The sequence below is a fragment of the Diplotaxodon limnothrissa genome, linkage group LG8 (genome assembly GCF_057381915.1).
Source record: "Diplotaxodon limnothrissa isolate DT_005_m linkage group LG8, D_limnothrissa_male_GT1.1, whole genome shotgun sequence".
NCBI classification, from domain to species: domain Eukaryota; kingdom Metazoa; phylum Chordata; class Actinopteri; order Cichliformes; family Cichlidae; genus Diplotaxodon; species Diplotaxodon limnothrissa.
The window spans coordinates 19,083,524-19,109,252 of record NC_140603.1 but is presented as its reverse complement, the minus strand read 5'-3'; the positions used below and the strand labels follow the sequence as shown (position 1 = coordinate 19,109,252).

At 39.6% G+C, this 25,729-nt stretch overlaps 2 protein-coding genes across 2 annotated transcripts; one reads left to right on the top strand and one right to left on the bottom strand.

The window, feature by feature from the left end:
• The first annotated feature begins 4,665 nt into the window (after window positions 1–4,665).
• Window positions 4,666–9,849, top strand: becn1 (beclin 1, autophagy related). The gene is made up of 12 exons (XM_085360769.1): window positions 4,666–4,766; window positions 5,029–5,161; window positions 5,245–5,309; window positions 6,026–6,084; window positions 6,187–6,277; window positions 6,361–6,497; window positions 6,592–6,786; window positions 6,874–7,020; window positions 7,178–7,327; window positions 8,281–8,341; window positions 8,435–8,577; window positions 9,121–9,849. The coding sequence occupies exons 2-12, from the start codon at window positions 5,035–5,037 to the stop codon at window positions 9,287–9,289; spliced, it is 1,344 nt and encodes a 447-aa protein (XP_085216895.1). The 5' UTR covers window positions 4,666–4,766; window positions 5,029–5,034; the 3' UTR covers window positions 9,290–9,849.
• Window positions 9,850–10,005: 156 nt separating this feature from the next.
• Window positions 10,006–22,114, bottom strand: LOC146626738 (serine/threonine-protein kinase tousled-like 2). The gene is made up of 21 exons (XM_085360768.1): window positions 21,613–22,114; window positions 20,460–20,554; window positions 17,862–17,933; window positions 17,119–17,188; window positions 16,880–16,917; window positions 16,593–16,685; window positions 15,671–15,778; window positions 15,109–15,201; window positions 14,661–14,771; window positions 14,254–14,390; window positions 13,992–14,144; window positions 13,588–13,654; window positions 13,373–13,470; window positions 13,201–13,282; window positions 12,889–12,980; window positions 12,685–12,774; window positions 11,964–12,133; window positions 11,694–11,832; window positions 11,393–11,504; window positions 11,192–11,299; window positions 10,006–11,013 (listed from the first exon to the last, which is right to left on the bottom strand). The coding sequence occupies exons 2-21, from the start codon at window positions 20,550–20,552 to the stop codon at window positions 10,834–10,836; spliced, it is 2,106 nt and encodes a 701-aa protein (XP_085216894.1). The 5' UTR covers window positions 20,553–20,554; window positions 21,613–22,114; the 3' UTR covers window positions 10,006–10,833.
• Window positions 22,115–25,729: the final 3,615 nt, after the last annotated feature.

Below are 25,729 nucleotides of genomic sequence, written 5' to 3'. Positions count from 1 at the left end.
TTCAGTACTGGGGTAGCACGTTCAAGCTTCTATGCATGTGCAAGGAATTTGTCTGAGTCATTCTGAATGAGATGAAGTCCAAAGAGTTCTACCGATGACTCGGATGGTCCTGCAAATAAAATCCAACCTGCTTGGCATGAATGCATGGAGCCTACCTTTACAACCTATTGTTGACTGAATGTTTAACTATTCATTGCGTGTACTTTGCTCACTGTACACACAGCATGCACTGTTAGCTTGGCAGATATCTGGACAATAGGAGGATAGATTCGGTTATGTTGCAGAAAATCATGTTGTCTGAGACGCGATGTTTTATTTGTACTGGGCTCAGTGGAAACCGCACAACTATTTTCTCATCAATTGAATAAGTTATTATATAAATGGCACAAGTGCTTCAATTATACACAAAAAGTAGTCTGCCTGCTGATATTAAAGCATCATTACGTTGAAAACAGCGACCACGCAATGAAGCGGCATTGTGAAGTCAGTCAAAAGCCACTGATTACATATATTGGCAACTTTATAAAACACCGTTTAATGTTCGTACACGGTCGCTTAAAGTAGTTAAATCTCGACATCAGGCTGGCTAGCTGTCTCTGTTTTGGGGGTGTAACTTACATAACTAGCTCTGTTCTGAAACTTCTGAGACTCGGACAATCGACAAAAACACCCCGACAGACTAACATCTCATAAGAAGAAACAGATCGCGCAAGTAAATAACTGTACATATTCATAAATATTCCTAAAACTACCTGTTTTCTTGCAGTTTGGAGCCTCCAACATCAGAATCATCCGCTTCAGTTTTCCCGCAACTACCGTCTTCTTCTGCTTTGATTGAAAAGATGTTTTGTATTTAATGTAACAGCGCCCCCTATTTGACTGGAGAGTAAACCACACAAACGCACACAGCTGTGTTTCACAGTTTTCCAGACTCCTGGACTGTTGGGACAGTATCATAGCTGGACTGGCCGCTGGCGATTTTTTGTTTTTATGGGCCGATGGATTTTTTTTTTTTTTAGGAAGGGTATATATAATGAAAGGTGTTGGATTGGCCAATTGGTCATGATCGACTCTGGGCTGGACCAATTACAGCCGAGGAGGCTGGATGCACCCTCCCCCTTGTTTAGCAATCACGTGATTTTCGCGCATTGCATGCCGGGAACTCGTGGCAAAACAATCCAAGTACCGCATCAAATGCAAGCGTTTGCAGCACCGCAAAACGTTCATTCTCCGGTTCCAATACCTTCTTGTTTTTTCTTTGCCGCACAAAAAAGGAATGTACAAAACAAAAGGAGAACAATGCCGGTCGATACAAAGACAGACTCGACGAAAAGACAAAGAAAAATACGAGGAAAAAATCAAAGGAGTGAAAGGGTCAGACCCTTAGGAGCACCCAGAGTGGACAAAAGACGTCAGCGTGCTGCTCAACTTTCACCACGCTCAGATTTATAATTATAAGGTTCTTGGAGTGAGTGCATACACTCGTGAAGTTTAGTAACTTCAGATCACTGCAACAAGCCCAGGTACAGTTTACCGACAGATGGGTGCAGGACCTTGAAATGCACCGTGTAGAACGAAAGACCATCGTACATATCATAAGTTTACCAGTCTCACAAATCGTCCTCATAAATACACATTCGTTAACCGTTTATTAATATAACCTTTGAGCTCAACGGTAATTAATTAGTAGTGGAAATAATTTCTGGTAGCATCACAGAAATGTAGCAGTGACAATAATATTGTATGCTGTAATCGCACTGGACAATTAGTGATACAAAACAACTGTTTTACCCTGTGAATAAAAGTATATGTTTTTGTCAATGTACCATAATAACAGAAGCGAAACGCAATATTGTGTCAGGACAATTCACTATTTATGCACAATAAACAAAGGAGCATAGCGCGACAATTTCTGTTCAGCGCCAGACTTGCTTGTAACCTATATCACCAATTATGTTAAGAAAAATGACGCATTAACTACAACAAAACTCTGACCTTTGTGGGAATGCTTGGAGCAGACTAACATGTGAGCTGGAGTGTTCTGAGACGTTATATTTGGTATATCCAGACCATCCGTCGGCTCTTACTTCGGAAACATGGCTTAAAAATTTTCTCTTCAACGACGTAATCCGATAAAAAAAACCGATCTCTTTACCCGTCGGCTTCCCGTGGCTGTCATGCGACCAGCTATTGCAGTTAATAATACAACAGCTTCTTGGCATTTTTTGGGTTTCTTTTTATCGCTAGTACCTCTTGCCACAAGTTCCCAGAATCCTTTGCGGTTTTACCCCTGAATGACGTCACATTTTCAATCTTTATCCTGGTGGGCCGGTCTCTAGTCAAAATGCCCGGGCCGATTTTTTGTCCCAGTCCAGCCCTGGACAGTATTCAAGGCAAATGAATGTGGTCACTAAGGAAGGAAAAAGGCCTTATAACGGTTGGCTAGACAAAGAGCTGGAAAGGATGTGCAGCAGGTTAAGTGATTGAAGATAGAGATGGACATGTGCTAACCAGTGAAGAGAGCGTGCTGAGAAGATGGAAGGTGTACTTTGAGGAGATAAAAAGAGAAGAGAAAGAAAAAGAAAAAGGAGGATAGGTCAAGGACAGTTAATGAATCATGAAGCGAAGAGGATTAGTAAGTAGAAGTAAGGGCTGCATGATCGTCATCGTTGTATTTTTACTCAGTTGTATATAGTATTTGTATTTGTATTCTATTTTTATCTTATTGTATTTTTATTTTATTTTATTCTACTGTATATAGTATTTTATTTTATTCTATTCTGTACAGTTGTGTACTGTATTTATTCTTATTGTATTCTAATTTTTGCCTCATAACTTTTGCACTGTCCACTTCCTGCTGTGACAAAACAAATTTCCCACGTGTGGGACTAATAAAGGTTATCTTATCTTATCTTATCTTATGATGAGTAGAAAGGCATTTGTCCTGATGTCATAGCTGTAGAAGTATGGAGCTATCTAAGAGAACGGGAAGTGCCTGGAGTTATGTACTAATCCCGAGTTTCAAGAACAAGAATGTTGTGCAGAGTTGTAGCTGATGATCCATACGCTGAATCTCTGGGAAAGAATTGTTGAAGCTAAGTTAAGAGGACAGCTGACGATCAGTGAGCAGCAGCATGGCTTCATGTTGAGAAAGAGCACTACAGATGCAATGTTTATTTTGAGAGTATTGATGGACAAGTACCTAAAGGTCAGAAGGAGCTGCGCTGAGGATTTGTGTACCTAAAGAAGGCATATGATAGTTTGCCGAATATAAAAAATGATACTGCATGAGGAAGCCGGGAGTAGCTGAGAAGTATGTGTGATGCAGGACATGTATGAGGACAGTGAGACAGTGATGAAGAGTGACAGATGGATTCAAGATGGGGGATCACATGACATTGTGATCTGTATTGAGAGCAGGGAGCAGGTGAAAGAGAGTCTAGAGAGGACAAGGTATGCTCTGGACAGATGTTGGATGAAAATTAGAGAATGCTAGGGACAGGATGAGGAATCAGGAGTCAGATTATGTGCTGTGGCCAAAAGACGTTTCCATTGAAAAACAATGTGTTTGTAACTTGCATGCTTTGGCTTTGAAAAACAGACTCTTAAATGCTATATAATATATTGTTGTGTAAAAGAGGGGTAGATGACAATCAGTTAAATTACCTGAGCAGAAGTGTTTCTCAGCAGGTGGCTAAAAGCAGCAGCTTTTTATCCCTCATTCATTTACTTTCACTGGGTGATATAATCTGATTTGCTGTATTTTCTATTTACCAGTATTGAAATGTACACTTTTTAGTAATGATAAAAGCACATGTTATGTTAAATAACAGTTGACAGTGTTAATAAAATTACCATGCGCACGCAAAGCAAATAAAGTAGATTTGCTTTGGTGTATCTATATAACCTTGATGAAAAAATGGTTACAGCGGGGGTCTGTCTCCTTTTGTCTGCATTTATAGGATCCCATTTTTTTGGTAGCCGGGAGTGATCAAATCAAATATTTGCAGTGGCAATGAAATGTCTTAATCAGATATTAGTTTGTGACCATCAGATTGAGCTGTAATAAAACTGCAATATAAGAATGATATATTCTATAGAGAATTATATAATTTTATATTAGTTATTAACTATCTTTGAAGTAAACCTTTCAGTGACAGGCTCCTGCATCCACGGTGTGTAAAGGTCTTTCCTCCCAGCCACCGTTAGACCACATATATACTTACATATGTTAATACAAACATACACACATTGGGGACTGATAAACAAATCTGCACTGGTATCCAGTCAGTAATATTCAACTCTCCTCTCTCTCTCTCTCTCTCTCTCTCTCTCTCTCTCTCTATGTGTATGTCTTTGTGGTTAACATTGTACTTATAGTACTGTATAGTGTACATTTTTCTGTTGTTGTGTAGTATTCTTGGGATTGCTCAAGCTGCATCTATCTATTATCAATTTTTATCAATCTATATCTATTTATTCTACTCTGTCCAGCAATAAATGCGAAATAATAAACAATAAAACATTACAGCTGTAATAATGTGAATATGGCAACAACGGGACTGATAAAGTATATCTTAATATTAATACGTTTACTAATGATAAATCACAGTAACACAAGGGCTCTTGCTTTCTCACGTGACTAACTTTTAACATGACGTCAAAACCGCCGTAAACAACAATAAGGAAGTGGAGGCGGGATGGAGTCCCTTTAGGACGCAGCATTAGGATTATAATGCTGTAGCGTTTAATTATCACACACGACAGTGAGTCTCTTTTGTGCTTTTACACCCTGGTTGTATGCTACACAAAAACTACCTGCCAAACTTATGGTTTGGCTGTACCCAACCTGCTGTTAGCAAGTGTTTAGCCAAACAGCTAACTAGCTAGCAAGTAAACGGTGACTAGACAAGTGTTTATGCGCTGCTTTTAACCTTCGTCACTAGTCGAAGCGTTCCTACATGAGGAGATAGTCGTTAATTTAAAATGAAACGTGGTTTTACTTATTAACTTGTTTTTTGTTTTTAGCCAGCGATGGAGGGCTCCAAAACGTCGAGCACCACCATGCAGGTGAGCTTTGTGTGTCAGCGCTGCTCCCAGCCGCTGAAACTGGACACATCCTTCAATGTTCTCGATCGGGTCACCATCCAGGAGCTTATTGGTATGTTTAATCGCCGTATTTGATGTTGAACCTGCTCCATTTGTCGCCCTATGTATGACCTCTTTCCTCCTCTTCCTCGTCAGCTCCAATAGTCTCAGTGACCCCCAGCAAACAGTCTGACAACAGCGGAGTGGAGACGGCACCAGAGGTAGGTTAATGCCGAGCTGGAAACTGCTCTGTGTAATACATTATTAAAAAGAAAAAGTAAAGGATTTTTAATCAAAGTATAATCAAAGCCAATGAAACTTCAGACTTTCTGATCTATTTGTGGGAGGAGCAGTCTAACTTCGTCAGGCATTCATTGGAGCAGATGGGGACTATATAAACTGAGTACCATTAAGAGTTGCTGCAAATAAATTTAAGCAAAATGGACTAGCTCATGCTACTTTTTTCAGTTTGATTTTCATGTGTTTTTGAAATCAGGCCTCTGAAGAATACCAGATAATTTTCATTTACGTAAAAAGGTGTGGCATGATTATATCCAGTTATTTTCCTCCATTGAAATCTGATATGTTTTCAAAGTTTTCCTTTTTTTTGCGCAGTGTATAAAGGCTGTATTAGCTCTCTGTCTCTCCTGGAATAACTTATAAATGGACTTGAGAGTCTCATTGCTGTTTACTGTGTGTAGAGGATGTACTACTGAATAGTGTGATTGCTTTTAGTGTTGTGTTGTCTCATTTGTATTCCCTCAGTTACAGATACAGATGTATCTGGTGGTGCTGTTTGTTATAACTGTATTAAGTGCTATTCTGGCCCTGTCACTCTTGGTTTTCAAAGATGAAAAACAAATAATTATTTCAGTTTTATGTGAAAATATGCTGTTGAAAAATTTGTTTGACTCTTAGACTTGGATTCTTTTCACAGGAAACATTTGTTGAAAACAAGCAGGATGGAGTTTCGAGAAAATACATCCCTCCTGCACGGTGAGCACCCAACTCTTTTTTTTTTTTTTTTTTTTTTTTTTACTTGCATGTCCAACAAAGCTGACAGAATTGCTTAATCTTGAATGGCGTGCTTTTCCTCAGAATGATGTCAACAGAGAGCGCCAACAGCTTCACACTCATTGGAGATGCATCTGATGGCGGCACCATGGAAAACCTCAGTCGTAGACTGAAGGTGACAAACATGCATTGATTTCACGGTGTATTATCTGTGTGACAAAACCAAATAAGCTTTGCCTCTGATCATATCCCACCAAGGTAACCAGTGACCTGTTCGACATCATGTCGGGCCAGACAGATGTGGACCACCCACTGTGCGAGGAATGTACCGACACTCTGCTGGACCACCTAGACACGCAGCTCAACATCACAGAGAACGAATGCCAGAATTACAAGTGAGCACAAGAATGAGGATCCAGCCTAAGCAGCTGCCCAGTACTGAGAACCACTTAAAGTGCTGATTCCAAATGTTTGTGAATGTATTTCTAGGCAGTGTCTGGAGCTGCTATCGCACCTGCAGGTGGAGGATGAGGAGACCCTGTTGGCAGAGCTACAGCAGCTCAAAGAGGATGAGGAAAAACTGGTTCAGGAGCTGGAGGCTGTGGAGGAGCAGAGGGCTACTGTGGCCCAAGACCTGGCCCAGAGCAGGATCCAAGCTCAGCAGCTTGACACAGAGGAGCTACAGTGAGTGAGCTAGCAATGGTGTAGACAGGTGATGGGTGTATTTTAAATGATACAGCACCTAACTCCTCTGTCTTCCCCTTTCTAAAGATACCAGAAGGAGTACAGCGAGTTTAAACGGCAGCAGCTAGAGCTGGATGATGAGCTCAAGAGTGTTGATAACCAGATGCGCTACTGCCAGATTCAGCTAGACCGCCTGAAAAAGACCAACGTTTTCAATGCTACATTTCACATCTGGTACACACACACACAAACACACGGTGGCAAACACATTGTTGTGTATGCTAAGAAATAATTTAGGTCCTTAAATCAATGTTGACTTTCAAATCTTTAACACAGACTATGAGACGAGCCTATTGGCTGAGAATCCGACTCGTTTCTCCTCTTTTTCCAGGCACAGCGGCCAGTTTGGTACCATCAACAACTTCCGCCTGGGCCGACTCCCCAGCGTCCCGGTGGAGTGGAACGAGATCAACGCAGCCTGGGGACAGACGGTGCTTCTGTTGCACGCTCTCGCCAACAAAATGGGGCTGCGCTTTCAGAGGTACACGCTTAATTTAACTTGCTTTCTTCACCATTTGCTGTTGAGCTTAAAACACACTCGCCAGCCCCTTTATTAGGTACAGATTGTCAGTATAATGTTGGACCCTCTTTTTTGTGGCATAGATTCAACAAGGTACTGGTAACATTCATTGGCTATTTTGGTCCATATTGACATGATAGCGTCACATGGTTCCTGTTGCTTGTCGGCTACATGATGGAAGTCTTCTTGGATGATCTTTGATTACGATCTGGTGACTGTGGAGGCCATTTGTGTACAGTGAACTCATTGATATGTTTAAGATTATTTGAGGTTTTCACATGGAGCTTTATGCTGATGGAAGCAGCTGTCAGTAACTGTGGATATAGTCAGCAACAGTGGAGCGTTGAAAAGGATATACCAAACACCTCAAGGACAGTGCTGCAGCAGCTTGAGAGAGAGAGAGATGGAGAGATGGGATGAATTTTTAATTTTGTCTTTTTAAAACCAACCATAGACATGGTGATCTGGGACGAAAATCTCAGTAGATCAGCAGTTTCTAAAATAGTCAGACTAGGCTGTCTGGCACCAAGAAGCACATCACGTTTAAAGTCTCTTAAATCACTTTTCTTTCTAATTCTGATGCTCAGCGAGAACTTCGCCAGGTTTTCTTTACCATATCTACATGCCTACATAGCTTTATTACATCACTTACTTGGTTTCTTACAGATTTACATTCTCTCAATAATGTTTGCAAATCATGTTTTAGTTGACAAGATTGAATTATTCGCTATTATTTTGTCCTGGAATGATAATTTTCTTGTAATTTGCTGTGCTCATTGTCTGTCTAAATGTCTTAGTTCTGTAACCTTAATGAATCCCAGCCTCGAATCACTAAAATTTAGTGCGGTTTCCAGTTAATCTTCTGTTAGTCTGAAGTGCAATAAACTAGCTCAAACTCTTCTTTGTCCCCTCAGATATCGTCTTGTCCCATATGGAAACCACTCATACTTGGAGTCACTGACAGACAAGTCAAAGGTAGTTCATTCTTACACCCGGCTCTCCTGTGCTTATTTAAACAGTTGTCCAGGTTCTTATTCTGCCATTTTTTGTCTACCATTGTGTTTTCAGGAGCTCCCACTGTACTGCTCAGGTGGACTGAGGTTCTTCTGGGACAATAAGTTCGATCATGCCATGGTGGCCTTCCTGGACTGTGTCCAACAGTTCAAAGAGGAGGTGGAAAAAGGAGACACTGGCTTCTGCCTCCCCTACAGGTCAGATATCAGCATTATGTGTGTATTGTAAATTTCTGTGTGCTCATTGTGTAGCACATCTATGGGCCATTTAAAATGAATTTATAAATATACATGTACCGGTAGTTTGAATGTAAATTCTGGTCCAATGTCAGCCCTATTCTACACAAGTGAACCTTTATTATTAGCATCTTAGTCAAATAAGCAAGTTTAGGCAAGCTTCGACCCCACACTCGGAACCAACGTGAAAATCTACACTTTAGTTGTTCCCTGCTAGTACATCAAGGTTGGAATATCCCAAATCATATTCATTCTTTAACAGACTGATCCTTCATAAACTTAAACTCTGTACTGTGAATACAGACATGTGGCCTTTGGTTCAATGTAAGCAAATCGGGGAAACTTTGGATACTCCGGTGTAATAAGCATTTCAGCCTCTGTGAACATATTAAATTTGTGACTCAGGAATGTTACATTTCCCAGGTTTTTGATTTAAGTTCAGATTCAGTGTTATATTTATAAACTTAGAAACTAGTCTTGACTTTTTTCTCCCTCATACCTCAGAATGGATGTGGAGAAGGGCAAGATCGAAGATACGGGTGGCAGCGGAGGCTCCTACTCCATCAAAACTCAGTTTAACTCTGAGGAGCAGTGGACGAAAGCGCTCAAGTTTATGTTAACCAATCTGAAGTGGGGACTGGCTTGGGTTACCTCACAGTTCTACAACAGATAAAGCAGCTGGACAGTGTCAATATTTGATTAGTCACATTCACATCTGTTGAAGGAATATCATGCAATATATATTTGGATACTTTAGCCAAAGGAAAAGAATGGTTAAGTCTGCACTATACAGCAAAAAGCTTTGAGTGATATCGAGCCCTTTTTTTTTTTTTTTTTTAAACAAGTTACAGAAAATCCATTAAAGTCTATTTTGCTGCAACAGGGAGATTTAAAATTGTTGGTTCACTAAAAATAAAGAAAATTAATACAGTTGTAGATATCCCCCTCAAATTAAGCAGGATGATGTTTCATTTAGTTCTTGCCTGCTTTGTTAATACCACGATATGCTTTCAATATTTGTAAGTTTGATGTATTGTCCACTTCCTGTTGCCCCTCACCTATTAAAATTTAAAGGCTGTGTGATAGTTGGAGTAGATTTTAGTATTCAACAAGTCAGTATTTCATTAACATTGAATGCAATTACCAGATTTATCATACACATAACTGCTGGAGGTGCACTGATGCTTCAGCCTTGTGTTCATACTCTGTACCAAATGACTTAATAAAACTGTTTGGAAGAAAATATCTGGAGCTTTTTTTTTTTAAGATTGCATATATTAAATCACATTGATGTTTGAACTTAATATAAAAAAGTTTGCACAATTTCCCAAAATGAAGCGAGACACCACACAGTTAACCAAATATTCTTTTGTTTTTTTAATGGTTTCATCAATTCAGTTTAATCTTACCTCGCATCACAACAATCACTCAGTCACCACCCACACACCATTCAAGTTTAACAGCGTTAGAGGTGGGGGTGAATCTCATGGAAAAATATGGACTTAACAATTAAAATAAGCTGAATTCCAGTTATCAAGTAAAATATTTCAAATTGGTCAAACAAGTCAGTCTTCTAGAGTCAGCCCTCTTCTATGTCAAGTCATTTATGACCTTTTAAAGAAGCCACGTCATGACGACAGGCCTCGAACTTTGGTCATCAGTCACTCCTCATCACTCGGAGCCCTTCCTAAAAAAAAAAGTTCCAGGTTCAATTCTATCAGAACACATTTAAAACGGACAACTATTAATCTGAAAATACTTTGATAGACGATGTATTTCAAGCAGTATGGGGTGACATTTAATTTATGCTTCCTCTTCAAAGCCTTTTAGGAGTATAGGCAAGAGATTTTCCACACATAGCATACCTCTGAGCCTGTCACAGTTATGCAATTTTTCAGGTGCTTCATATATTCGTCATGTAAAAAAGCCTCTTGAAATGAGCCAAAGTTTTGTTAGTGCATGCATATGGGCAATTCTTTGGGTTCTACTGAGCCCGCAGCCAGAGGCTGGCACATTTACACCACTTGAATAACAGTGGTGGGCACATATTCTACTACAACGCCACACCATAGATTATTTTGGTTCCATTCACTCTTTTAAGATGCCTCCTTCCCATCATGCGCTCTGCTTTCTTGCCATGAAGAGAGCAAAGGAGGAGCTCCATCAAGGGTGTAACGTCTCCATGTGGCTTTGGGGTTTTGTTCTAGTTTCTTTCAGCTAGCTCGAATTGGAGGCACTGCTGCTGTAGCAGCTGGAGGTGGAAGGAATGGGAGGTGCTGGAGGTGTGCTGCTGCCCAGGGCTTTTCGGATGTGGGGCATGAGGAAGGGGTCACTGGCCAACTGCAGCACATCCACCCTGTCCTCTTTGTGGTAAGCCAAGCAACGTCGAATGAAGGCCTGTAAAGGGAAACCGTGACAAAAAGTGACTCATTATAGCTGAACACACTTTTTTTTTTTTTTTAAATTCTCAGGCTAACTGCTGTTCTGTTAATGCAACATATGTAATGCACTGTGCAGATAGTTATGCCAACTGGTCAACAAGTTTGTTGCAGTTTCAAAGAAATGAATACCAGACCTTTGCTTCTGTGGTGACTGCAGGTTTGGGGGGAAACTGCACCTCGGTGGCTTTTAGTATCGTGTTTTCTTGCAGGATATCCTGCTGCGACTGGTTATGACCAAACGGCTTGAAAAAGATCAAGTTACAGACTTGTTAAGTTCATTTATTCAAAAACAAAACAGAAACCTGACAACTACTGTAATACAGATTAGTGGTTACCTTGCGTCCATACAAGCTCTGGTAGAAGATGACCCCTACTGACCAAACGTCCACTTTGTTGGATATTTTAGGGGGCTCCTTGCCCACTACAAAGCACTCAGGTGGTAGATACCTGTAACAAAAATAACAAATCAGAGAAAAAAGTTTTTTTCTGATCTTTCTTTATTCTCAAACTGCTTGCTGAATACAGAATTAAAATTGAGTTAGCAGCATTACTGTGAAACCGTTGCACATCTGCTAAACCTGCGTAGTCATCCTGGTTGCTTGGTGACTAAATACAGTGCAAAGTGTCTATGTGTACCAGTAGGTCCCTGCTCCCTGTGAGGTCAGCTCCATGCCATCTGCAGAGTTGTAGCTGTCATCGTCCATGATCTTGGAGAGACCAAAATCTGTGATCTTTATCTCTCCGCAAGCTGTGCCGTTGACCAACAGGATGTTCCCTGGTGACAGAACACGTAAAATGAGGGTTCACAAGCATCACGAGTCCTACACTGTAAACATAGCCAGAGATCTTTTATGTTTAGAATAGAAAACACATTTGTGTGTTGCCCATAAAACTCAGTGAGATTACCAGGCTTGAGGTCGTAGTGTATGATGGGTGGCCGAATCTGATTGAGGTACTTGAGGGCATTGACGAGCTGCATGACGATGGAGCGGCCCTCCTTCTCCGTCATCGATTTGTTCTGCTTCAAGTAGAAATCCAGGTCATTGCCTTCACAGTACTCGAGTACTGTGCAGAACCTGCACCAGATTAGATAACACATGGGTTAACTGTGAAGGCGTCAATGATCACCTACACGTTCAAACATATTCTAAGATGCCTGATGTGATAAAAAGTGATAATATCAGCAACACTTTCCAAGTTTACAAAAGACATGAACAAAAAAAAGATCATGTGCATCTGCCAAATTATTATTACTGGAAATCTATAGATTCATTTTATGGTATTCAAATATTCAAAGCTTCTGCTTTCCATTTCTTTTCATCAAACAAAGCAGTTTTAACATTTTCTAGTATTTACTATGAAAAAAGAAGAAAAAAAAAAGTACCATTGTTAATAAGTAATTCTTAAATATTGTCACCTAAGGCTCTCATCACCTCCATAGCCACTGCCACAGACTACAAACTACACAGAACAAACTTCCAACTGAAACCCAAGCTCTTAAACATCCATAATAACTACAGATGAGAAAATAAAAATTGAAGTTTTTGCCCCTGAACACTACCGAATAACAATCATCGCATTCGCATTAGTGCCACATCGTGAGCTTTATGTGAAATGAAGCACTTACGAGTCTGTGTTGAGCGAGAAATAGTCGTAAAGTTTCACTATTCTAGGATGATCGAGTTCTTTGTGGATTCTGTATTCTCTACAGGCGTGTCTGCAACGAAAAAAAATTAATGAGTCCGAATTAATCACTTGAGTATAAATAAAAGAAATATTTCCGATCACACAATAACACGTAGAGAGCACATTTACAGAGCGGCAGACTCACTTGTGGTAGTTTTCCTTCTTCTCTTCCCTCCAGTTCTTGTTGAGTTGATGGATTTTAATGGCCACGTACCTCTGCTCTGTGAAATCAAAAGCCTGTAAAAAAAAAAAAAAAAAAAAAAGGTACATTTCACATCAATACAAAGCAGCTTGAATAGCCTGAATTTCCCATTGAATTCTCTACAGTAGCTGTTTACTGCATACAGAAGTGTTGCAAGACTTATCTTCCTGTACGTCACTCAAAGTTTAGAAAACAAAGAAGGAACAAAAAAGGTATTCATGAGGAATGGAAACCAAGTAAATAGCACTGGCTTACCTTAAAAACTTCACTAAAGCCACCTCTTCCAAGGAGCTGTAACAGCAGATATCGGTCATTCAGTGTGGGGTGGTCTTTAAATCTACAAAGGAACACGTTGTTAAAGTATTTGTTGCTTTAAAAAGACACCACAGAGCTTGAGTAGGGCATGTTAAACTGGGATGATACATACTGCGAGTTGTCCTCATTATGGATTCTCTTAAGCTCTCGAATGTGCAGATTTCTCACACGCTCCAACTGGTCCAGCTCTGCATGGATCTCTGCTTCTTCCTGCATACAAGTGCAGAGATTTATCACCTACCTCATCGTTTGAACGGGTGACTCCAAAAGAAAGAAAGAAAAAAAAGTGGGAAAAACAACAACAAAAGCGAAAAGAAACATTGGCACCTTTTTAAGATGACCGATTCGAAGTTTGAAGATCTCCTCTTGCTCGCGATACTCTGCCAGTGACAACCTGTGAGAGATCAGAGAGCCAGAAATGCATTATTAAATAAACAAGATCTTAAAAACAGAAAGCAAAGAAAACGTGAGATTTTACTGAAGAAAATATGTTAAATGTCTAAATAATTGTGATCTACAGAGTTAAATATACAGCATTTGACCTCTTACTAAATTTTTTTTCACCCAATGCTGGTTCAGGTTAACGGCTTACTGACAGCCATCAATACCACTCACCACAAAACTGCATGACTGGCCCCCCACAGACCAGTAAACCTCATTATATTCAGGCTACAAGCTTATTAATCCACCATTTATTACACAATAAAGTGATCTGCTCCTTGTAACCGTACGTTTCACTCTCTTGGCCGTTGCTTCTGCTTTTTCGTTTGTTGTGCTCCAGGTTGGGTGGAAACGTTTGGGCCATGGAGGGAGGTTTCCTCTTCCCCAGCAGCTTCCTCTGCCTCTCAATGTCCTCCCGCTGAGAGTTGATTCGCTCTTGCTGCCTACAACATGCAGGGACAATCTGGCGTAAGCATTTCTGTATGCTGAATAGAAAAAATAAATAAATAAATAACAATTTAAATGTACGCTTGTGCCCATTTGTGTTCTGACTTGATGAGATTCTGGAAGGCATATCCATCTGTCCACTGCTCAGTGAAGGAAGCTCCGTGGCGTACGGTGGTGAAGTGACCCAGGCGTAGACGGTCCTGCATGCTCTTGTCCCTGCATGCCATCTTCTCCTGTCTTGACTTCAAACACAAATAAAGAAATAAATGAGTAAAACATTGTAGGCACAAAAAAACAAAACAAAGCAAAAAAAAACCTAGAGGATATGAAGTATCAAATATTATTATCAAATAATACTATTCAGTTCCACCTTAAATCACCATAAAGCCTTTTACAAGTTACATTCAGGCAATGCTTACATGCATAAACTGACTTCTTTGGTTTTCACATTGTACTACAGAGGTGTCCCAAATCAGGTAAACATACTTGTGCAAATTCATATTCACACCGACCCTCTCAATTAGCAGCTTCTTGCTCATGGTCACACACTTGTTTAGTCTCTCCTTGTAGCGCTCCAGCATCTTCTGCTGCTCGTCCACCTGCCGCCTCAAGTCACAGTTTGCCTGCCAAAACACGCATCATCACTCTGACAACCAATTCTCATTACAGCAAGGATTCAAGGCCGCTTATTAAACTGACACGATGGGGAAAAACTGCCAGAATTTCAGTTTGTAGCTTAAATGAAAGTGGTGTAAATGTCAGCAAACTAGTGGCGTTTAAAAGTTAACGAGCGTGATGAGCTGTAAGCGGACTGGTGAAGGTTAATTACTGAGAGATTTGTCATTGTTAGCCAAATAAACAAAGCAACAGATTTGGACAATAATGACTCGTCTCACAGTTGTATTTTCAATGGTCCAAGCTATCTGTTAAGAGAAACATTTGAGTAACTGCTGATTTTACCCTCAACAGGTCATCTATCCTCCCTTCCTTCTTCTCCAGGTCAGAGTTCTTGCTCTTCTCCAGTGCTGTCAGTTTCAGGATCGTCAGGTCCGACTGAGGAAGGAGATCAAAAGGTAGCGAGCCCACAGTAAGCATCTCGTTCAAAAGGTGGACAAACCTCTTGGGTCACTAACAAAGAAGTCCATCATTTTAAATTTAAATCAAAATCAGCCACTGGTATCGCAAATATTAGAAGTGACTTTTAAGTGCTGACCTTTAAATCAGGCCAATTAGTGTAATTTACAAGAACAGCTGGATGTGTTGCAACTATTATGTCAGAAAACCAGCAGTGTGAGACCTTTAATGCCCTTTTAATTCTTGCATCCACATCCCAACTGTACTGTACTTTTTTAATGGCATAACAAGGTGTGCAGTGTTGCAACCTTACAAGTTTTGTCAGACTCTACAGAACACTTAAACCAGGGACGTGCTTCAACATGACTGAGATTATAATGAAGAAAAAAAAAAGAGAAAAGAAGAAAAGTCAAGGTGTCAAGCAGTGATTTGGGTCAGTCTCAGTTACCTGGATGGCTTTATGGGAATAGGAGTGTGTGGGGGCTGTTTTAACAGAGCTGCAAGATGAAGAGTCTGTGTGGGCTGATCCTGTGGACGAAGGACTGTTGTGCTGAAGCTGTATTTCAGTGAAAGAAAGAAAAAGTAGAGGAACATGGGGGACAAAATATCAGACCCAGATTCACAGACAGCATCAGTTTATAGAGAAGCTCAAAGGCATTAAAAGGAAAACATAATGTGGAGAGAATTTTATTTACAAAAAAAAAAAAAAGAATGAGAAAGAAATGTTTTGACAGTCCATAGTAGTTTTATTACAACTTTCCTTGGAGACATAATGGGACTAAATGCTGGTGAAGGTCTGGATATGCTCCGGATCCAGAAAAGCTCTACTCTGGCAGATAGTGGTGAGCATTGGCCTGCTGAAACAGCTGCAGATAGCGGTCTGCCGAGTTGAGGATAACGCTGCTAATCCACATTGAAAGGAGCCAATTGAGGTGGTTCAGGCATCTGACTAGGATGCCACAGAAAGTCAATTATTGCTCCTTTCATTTGGAACCCCAACGCCATAAATTACTGCTTACAGGGCTGTTGGTTGCTGGGGGGAAAGTTATGGCATGTAACCAAGTTATCAATTATATAATGCAGCCATCAGAGAAGCTTACACATTTAGTGCGAGCAAATGTTTCGTGTAATGTACACATTGATCTTCCGGACTGTTCCCTGCTTTAAATCCCAGCCAGTTAAGCTCAAAACTGAAGGCATGACACCAGCACTAGAAAAGTTAGCTCCCATTTCACTAAAACCACTGACTTAAGTGATGCAGACAAACCAAAGATGTGCCAGTTAGTCCTCCCAGAAAAGAAGAAAACTCACAACCATCGGTTGACTTTGACACTGGCTAAAGGTGCAACAGAGACGAATGCTGTGCTCACCATAGGATTAGACAGTGAATGTTGAGGAGACGAGCGCACCAGCATAGGGATGCTTCGAGCAGGACTGGTGCCAGAGCCGCTGCTACCAGCAAACTGACCACAGGACAAAGAGAAGAAACAAAGAGGACAGAGTGGTTATTTAGCAAAGGATCAATGAAGGGCAGTACTGATATAACCAGGACAAGAGTATGAAAGAGGAAAGCTTCAGAACTGAAAACAATGAGCATCAATGAAACCATGCATTCAACAAATCTAAAGCATCTTATGTCCTTTCAGTTTGTACTCACATCGCAGTAATCGCTCATTTTTTGCACTCTTCCCTTTCCTGTAAACAAAAACAGCCTTTTATAGTAAAGGAAACGTAAATGTGACTCTTACAACTTTGTATTTTAAGACTCCAGTTTTTTTAAACAATTATTTAACACCAAACTTAAAGTGGTGCAACACTTTAAAGTTGAGCAGCTGATCATTTCCCAATACAGAGAGGCATTTCTGCTTTAAACACATAAGATGTATGTGGACTTGCCTTGGCTGTTGTTGTCATAGGTGTCTCCTTTCCTCTTCCTGCTTCTGTCATTGGGCTTCTTCTCTGGTGTCTGACAAACACAAAAAAGCAGCTTAGAATTGATCAATTAACCACATTAACAGCAAAGAAACTGTATAAATGTAAGTCTTAGAGCTTTAAGTTCGAGTCTCTTAGTTAAAATAAACTTTTGAAAAAATATAATAACATTAACAGCAGTTTTTTTTATTCGAGTTTAGTATTTAGTAAACTTTGTAGTGCTTCCAGTCATATTATAGTCATACCAGGTTTTTAAATTTGCCTATGAGGTGGTATGCTGGCTTATTGCTGTGCCTCATTGCGTCACAGCAAGAGGGTTCAGGATTAAGTCTGGATAATGATTCTTTCTCTGAGGGCTTTACATGTTTTCCCATGTTTGTGTGAGTTTCTTTAAGCCAGCTAGGTTCCCCATTTATCCATAAGCATGAACTAAAATTTACAAAAGCATTTTTTCCTCTCTCTCTGGGTTAATTATTGGTTTTCTTTCAATTTCTTTTAAACACATTAAATATTAAATTCTGTTACTATTTAATTAAAGTGTAAAAAAACAAAACAAAAAAAACCCAGGTTGATAAATTATTCACAAAACTCCACCATACCAAAGTGTTTCCATACACTACTGCATGTACTACACAAAATACATAACTAATTCGAAACAACTAATACTGAAAACCTGCGAGCTGCACACACAAAAATCAAAAACCAACCTCCAGTTCCTTGTCACTGAGTGATCCTGCACTGCACAAAGACTGGTTGGATGATTCGCTGTTGGCCGAACTCTACAGCAAAGAAGAGAGACAAAGACCCGATTGGTTAATCATTAACTACTCTTATGGACAGAACTGAAAATGTGTGATACGGGATATTTAAATGATCTGCATGCATGAGATAAAGCAAAAGACGTCTGTGGCCTGTTTAGAGTCTGTCAGCATTACTCTCCAATTCATTTCATTGCAGATTTCTACAGTGCAGTATTATTTTTTAAAAACAAAAAAACAAAAACAATAAATAAAACACCAACCACTATTGGCAGAATTCACAACTGTCACACTATGACCCTTGTGAGTGCGCATTACACACATCACCTTGCTAATCTTCACTTGACTTCCAGTTGGCTGAATTGGTTAGGGTCATTAAAGGCCAGACTCTGCACAGCCTGATGGGACTAAGAAGAAACAGCAGGCTTTCTGGGGCAGGAGGCTAATGCTTTTTAAGGCCTGCTAGCTTAACGCTTTTCAAGGTCACAACTATAGCAGACAACTCCTCTCATTCCTTTATATTAACATCTACAGTTTGACTGCAACGTCCTAAATAGCACTCAAAGACATACAGTGGATATCTATAATGTCAAAAAATATATATATCCATCCATTCATTTCCAAACTTTAATGTGACCTATAACATGTGTCATTTAATTGAAGACAAAAAAAAAAGCAAAAAACAAAAGTACAATAACCAGCATTAGTGTCCACACATTTAAACTAATGCTTTCTTAAAGCACCTTTTGATTAGATCACAGCAATCAATCTTCTTGGGTACACAGCTGCCATTAATTAAGGGCAGGGATAGCTCAGTAGGTAGAGTGGTGGCCCCATGATCGGAAGGTCGGGGGTTCGACTCCACTGAATGGCTACCCTGAGGTACCCCTGAGCAAGGTACCGACCCTACACACTGCTCCCCGGGGGCTGCACTGGTGGCTGCCCACTGCTTCACTGGGTGAATGGGTTAAATGCAGAGGAACTATTTCCCTATGGGGACTAACACGCACACTTTACTTTAAAAGAAACCCTGATTAACCCCAAATAAAGTTCAGCTGCCCTAGTAGGATTTTCCCAACATTTACTCCGTTGCAAACTAGAGCAAAAGCCAAGCATCAAAGAGATGTTATCATTGAAAGGCATCAGTCAAGAGAAAGGTTTATAATAAATAAATAAATAAGTGTCCACAGCATTGGATGTAGCATGGAACACAGTGAAGCCAGTCATTAAAAAAATAAAAAGGCAGAAATATGGGACAACAGTGATGAAAAGACAAGATGAAAACTGGTCAGGGAGGCTACCAAGTGACCTACAGCAACACTGAAGGAGCTGCAGGAAATTCTGGCGGTGAGGACTATGGGGTAGGGTTGCAAGACGGAAGCCATTTCTGACAAAGAAAAATGTCCAAGACCAGCTACAATTTGCTAAATCATCAAGTTTAAAATTAAGAAGGGTGGAAAATTTACATTGATCTGAGGAGACTGGCCACACATGCATACAGAAAGCCCCAAACAAAAAAAAAAAAAAAAAAGGGGGGGAAAGAAAACAACAAAACAAACCTAAAAATCAACAACACAAATAAATAAGTGGCATAATGCAATATCCATGTTGAAGCATGGTGGCAGCAGTATCATGCTTTTAAAACCTTAAGACATCTGCCAGAAAGCTGTAGATGAAGACGAATTTCACCTTTCAACACGAGAATCACCTGAAGCATATATCTAAATCAATATTTAGACGAATATTGAATCTTTGGATCAAAACAGTACTTCAACAAAGTGTAGGGTGTACTATCTAATATTTGTTTTTCAGTTGAGTTAAGTAAGGTAAAGGTGGGAAAAGTGGGGAAAATGACTTATGGTATCACTGTTAACATCACAAAAACCTGCAATTTTAACAGGGATGTGTAAACTTTTTATATCCACTGTATACCACTGGTATCATACCCACAGCCTTACATCATTTATCCTCCTATACCACAGCAAGCAGTCCTGACAATAAATTTAAGAGTGAAATATAGGTAAGAGCATTTAAAATATAAATAAATAAAAATGGCTGCTTTCTTAGGAGCTGCCATTTTCTCAGATGTGCACCCTCACTTATTAATACCCAGTTCAACAGCAGGGTACAGCAAAGCACAGCCAATACTGTGAACTTCAGCTGCTGTGCCATTTAAGTGTCACTATCCTCCACTGAAACAAAGAGCTGCCGGCCAGCTCCTGTGTCAGCCAAAACAGAGCTTGTCTTGTTGTACCTTTAGCTCATGAAAACAGATCACAGCACTGAAGAAACCTCCTGAACAGAGGGCACACTGTAAACAGAGAGGACTTCTAAGCATACCTCAACTGAAAGACTAACACAAGAGTGCTAACCAATTGCACTCACAGTGGGGTTGTGGGATGAATTCCAGGAATTAATTCAGCAAGAATTGCAAAATTTAGCAAAAACAACATGCATCAAGTCCAGCATCCACAGAAATGACCTGTACCTGTAACTGTTGTCATTTTAAGCAACAAAACAACCATTACAATGTTAAAATGTTCCAACCTTGGCCACACCGACTCCAGTGAACCGAGCCTCAAGCAGCTCCTGCCTTCGTGGATCCAGGCTGATAGCCTGGCTATGAAGTCCTTCCATCATGCCTAGAAAGTAAGACATAAACAGTACTTGTATAGCAATTTTCTAGTTAATTTGGGCACTCTCTTATTACAAGTCTCATTCACACAAGTTGTTTTTACCTAGGCACTTTTAATCTAACGTCCCAGATTTCACATTGGAGGAACCAGGAATTGAACTACTGACCTCCTGATTGGTGGATGACCTGCTTTACCTCCTGAGCCACAAATATTTAACTTATGTGGAAGACCTGGTTTGAGTTAGAATGACATACACTGAATTGTGTGGCACTTTCTGATTTAGGGAAGTGACCCAACAAGCTTGAGGTCTGACTGGGAAAATGTAACACCTTTTGTCACATTTGCATGGTAACCTAGGCAATTATTTGATCAGTAAACGTCACAGCCTGCTGCTCAAAGGAACGCTTTCCTCAAAACACAAACACCAGGGAAAATTTGCTTAAAGTGACACTCTGAAATTAATTTCAAGAAATAGGTTTAAAAAAAATAAAATAATAATAATAATAATAATAATAATAATAATAATAATAATAGAAAAAGGAAATTAAATCTGAGAGCACATATGAGACGTGTCATAGCTCAAAAACCACCAAAGAATATAATAATAAAATAATGATATTCATTTCTGAGCAGGCAGCCCAGCAAGCCCGTTCACTTGTGTATCAAAACAATCCTAGAAAGCACAAGTTCCCTAAACAGAAATACTATCTAGCTCAATCTCAACATCAAAAGCAATCCCATGGGCTCATAGCTCCCCAATTCGAGCAGCCTTTCAGCAAAACCATCTTGATAATAGTGGGTGAAAAAAACCGTTTCGATACTGTTGACCGATCGAGTGGACGAGGAATGCCAAACTTGGCTAAAGCTAAAGGTGCTAATCAAAATCCTGGTAACAACAACACAAAAGCGATGCGCTCCCATCAACTGTCAGCTTATCCTATGCCAATCGGCAGAACGACTCAAACTTTGCCTATAAAATGTAGGATTTGAACCTATTACACAGCCCAAACTAGCTAGGGTCAAGTGATGAATCGAGCTAACGCCAGCTACAGTAGAAGTCTTACCTGGAGAACCTTTTGCAGTTTTCACAGCACTCACAACCCCAGAAAGGATGTTATCCGTCCAACCGGCGACAGCAAACTCCTTAACACCCCCGAGCTCCCCGCATCTCAAATAAAGTTGTCTGTATTAAGTTATCCATTTACAATTATTTCGAAATCAGGGAAGACATTTGTTAGCTTAGCTAATGCTAGCTATAAAGACCAGTGTGGCTGGCTCCTGTCGGTGTCATCCGGACAGGAGGCCGTGATCCTCGGGGTTTCCTCGTCCGTGTTGGTGCCCCTGCACGGGCAAACCGGGAGCTGTCAGTGCTCTGAAGTCTCCTGACAAGTGCTGTCACATTTCTGCTTCACTCGTTCTTCTTTTTATCGTTACAGAGCGATGCTTGCACCGGGAGGAGTCATCTCGTTACAGTCCATTATTTTAATGCTTAAGAAAAGATCATAACCTCCCGCAGCAAGGCCGCAGTGAGCTCCCAGGAGACCTTTTACAGTGATGCTTCCAGTGCGCCGGTTTACCACATAATGTACGCTCCCCCAAAACGGACTCAGTACTGTACTCAAGGTTAGATTACAACCGGGTGAAATCGATAACTTCCACGCCACAAGGGGCCCTAAAAAGCTTCCCTGAGAGCTGCTTTTTAAATCTGGATTTCAACCACTACAGTTAAACTATGTCCTGCATGTACAACATGTTTTTGTTAGCTTATAGGATAATTTAATGCATTTAGTCGTTTGCCTGAACTGTGCATGGATTCCTAGAATAAACAGATGCATTAAATCACCACAAATTAAATTACACCAAAGACATCTGTTGCTGTTTTTTAAACTTGATGAATGAAGTTAGTAAATGTTTAACACTGTATTTGTGTGAGCTTAAGTCCTTGTCATCACTGCTATGCAAGCTACTTCACTGAACATATTATGTATTCAGATATTTTATGCTCTGGTAATTTTTTTTTTTTTTTACTTTTCACATAAAACAGCGGTGTTAAAAGGAGTTTTCTCGTGAAGCTTTACCATCAGTTGAAAAAATGAAGTACACCCGATTGCTTGTAGGTTATAACTTGTAGAATTTAGCAGAAGTAAATGCAATGTTGCTTCAATTCCTTCAGGTTTCTGGACTTCACCCACCACAGCATTTAGTCAGATTGAGGTCTGGACTTTGACTGGTTCATTGCAACACCATCATCTTTTCTTTTTCTGTCATTCTGTTGCAGATTTGCAGCAGTGCAATTGATCATTGTCAAATTTCAACAAGGTTTTAACTGTTTGACAGATGGCCTCACATTTGACTCTAGAATACATTGGTTTACGGAAGAGTTAATGGTTGACTCAATGATTCCAAAGTGTCCAGACCCTTCTACTGCAAAACAATCCCAAATCATCACCCTTCCATCACTGTGCTCCCACATGGTATGAACTTTCTGCGCTGATATGTTGTGTTTGGTTTTCACCAAATGTAGTGCTGTACATCATGATCAAATATTTCCATTATGGTCTTGTTGCTCCAAAGGACATTGTTCCAGAAGTCTGGTGGTTTGTTCAGATGCAGCTTTGCAAACCTAAGCTGTACTGGCATGATCTTTTTAGACAGAAGACACTTTTTTCTAACAGCACTTCCAAAAGAGCAATACTTTATTAGTCTTTTTCTAATTGTGCTTTATGAACTTTTTTTCCCCCTTTCATGAACTTTAACATTTAACATGCTGTCCAAGGCCTGTAGAGTCCGAGGTGTATCTCTTGGGTTTTTGGTAATGTCACTGAGCATGGCATGGTCTAACCTTTGGTGGGATATCCACTCCTGGGAAAATTGTGGCATTGTGTTAACATACCTTCAAGCTGCACAAACACTAATGTGAACACTGAGGGGCTTTTGATTTTTTATTAGCGTTACTCTATTTTAAGTTGTAGTTTAAACCAAACCTGTGGTTTGATTTAAACCAGTGTTTCCTTAAATTGCGGAGCACAGATCTTCTGCTGGGCAGACAGAATGACTACTGGGGCCATCTGAGAAAACTTTGGAAAGCAACTGATCAAAATGAAGCATTAACCTCCAGAGGTGAAAAACAAAGCCAGAAATGTTAAAAAATGAAAATGCAACTGTGCTTTCATTGATGCACCTTGCTAACCATGCTCGATAACCTTAGCTGATAGCTTAGCATTTAACCCCCCAAACCTGGTTACGGGCCAAAATGCTAAAGTTGAGGCTTTGAAATGCATAGTCCAAAGACAACAGGTGACATGATGGTGTATACATCCATCTTTTATCTACAGTCTGTGCTGTGGGATGTACTCTAACGGAGGCTTAAATTTAATAAGGCCAGCTTGACGTCATATCTCTACATGTGAATTAGTTTCATTCTATTAATCTTTTTTTTAACCACCTCACAGGTTGTTTTCTCTTTCTTCCACTTGGTGGAGCTAAATAGCTTTACTGGCTTTGTCAGAGCCAGTGAGCTGGGACGTGTTTTTTACCTATTTTCTTTCTCTGTGTCTCCATATTGTGTTCCGTTGAGCTGATGAACTGTACTGTGCACACAAACGAGCAAATTAAACCTGCAGTTTAAGTCCAGGAGATGCGAGTAGTGCGCTGCATTCAAAAAATCCTGCACAGCCAAGAGAGAGTTGAGGATGACTTAATTACACTAATAATTATGATAAAAGGTTTATCATAATTATTATCATAAAAAAAGAAAATATTATCCTTTTAAGCTGATGCATGCACAGACTGAGTGTACAGCAAAATGGGCTCATGGACAATATTTTAATAAAGACTAATTAAAGGGTTACACGGTCGACTGTAAATCAAATGTATTTTGCAGAAAAGCAGATCTCTGATTGTCTGTTTTATGTGTTTTTCATTCATCACATTTTTAACATTCAAAACATAAACTCAGCAGGAGTTAGTCAGTGTTCTCAAAGGGTGGTTTCAGACAGTTTTTTTTCTACTTTTGAATCAATATTACAATATTAATGAGAATGGATATCGTTAATACAATAATCACGAGTGCTGTGAGCACACAAGCCCCACTGACCTATAGTTGACTTAGTAGACTAGACTTAGTATAGTAGACTTTTTCTTTTCTTTAAACACCATGCTTTAACTTTAATGTCTCAAATTATGTGGTTATAACATCCAGTGTATTATAAAGAATAACTAAAAAATCATGTTTCATATCTTCAAAGAAAATGATATTAACGCACTAGAAATTTTCAATTTACTCCAAACCACATGATGGCAGTTTATCTTTGTGGTTTTCCACTGGGTGTCACAAACAGGAAATTCTGTGCCCTCTACTGGCTTATAGGAACTGAGTTCACCCATATTACTTTTTAAAATATAATTTTTATCATTTTGCCACAGTGATATGCAGTCATGTGGATCCTTTTGGTTTTATTTTAATAAGCAAAACATTTCCTTTGCTGCCAAGAGTTTTCTATTCAATGTTAATGTTGATGTTATGTTTGAATGCCTGACTACCTTTACACTGGGAAGTATATAGCACTTCTCAAATATTAAATATATTCTTATTGCCTCTGCCAAAAAGGTTATGTTGTTGGTAGCGCTTGGGTGCATCTTTTTTCTGTAAACATGATTGCTAGAAAAGTTTTGAATGCATTCTGATCAAGCTTTGTAGGGGTGTAAAATTTGTCAATGTAATGATTTATTGGTGGAAAATTGACAAATCCGTTTTATAAATTAGAAACTATGATTCTTACAAGTGTGGTGTTTATGGTCAACATATAGAGAGTACCATATCTGAAGACTTAAACCTCTTTTTGACTTCTGACATTACCTTAAAGCTCGACAGAGTGATCTTAAGGTCAAAGTGGTAATAATGCTATGTAGAGCTATTTACAACGATGTTTCTTACTACCATTGTCTGTATTTACAACATATAGGTATATAGGAAATGACATATGATGATATATTGGGATTTCTGATCTTATTTGACTTCTTCAAGGTCAAATAAGATGAAACTTTCATAAAATAACTAGCTTCAAAAGTTGATTCTGTTCATCTAGATGTAGCGTTTTCAGTGGGTGAAACGTTTCGTTACTCATCCAAATGACTATCCTTGTATTGGCAACATTTAGGATAAAATACTGGTATATGGGG

What these genes read in the sequence shown, in the direction of transcription:
- LOC146626738 (XM_085360768.1), bottom strand. Translation starts at nt 20,552, where the DNA reads ATGATGGAAGGACTTCATAGCCAGGCTATCAGCCTGGATCCACGAAGG. An exon ending in TCAGTGACAAGGAACTGGAG is followed by an intron (nt 17,189 to 17,861) that starts GTTGGTTTTTGA and finishes TGTGTTTGTCAG; the next exon opens with ACACCAGAGAAGAAGCCCAA. An exon ending in AAATGAGCGATTACTGCGAT is followed by an intron (nt 16,686 to 16,879) that starts GTGAGTACAAAC and finishes TCCTGTGGTCAG; the next exon opens with TTTGCTGGTAGCAGCGGCTC.
- becn1 (XM_085360769.1), top strand. Translation starts at nt 5,035, where the DNA reads ATGGAGGGCTCCAAAACGTCGAGCACCACCATGCAGGTGAGCTTTGTG. An exon ending in AAATACATCCCTCCTGCACG is followed by an intron (nt 6,085 to 6,186) that starts GTGAGCACCCAA and finishes GCTTTTCCTCAG; the next exon opens with AATGATGTCAACAGAGAGCG. An exon ending in CTTGACACAGAGGAGCTACA is followed by an intron (nt 6,787 to 6,873) that starts GTGAGTGAGCTA and finishes CCCTTTCTAAAG; the next exon opens with ATACCAGAAGGAGTACAGCG.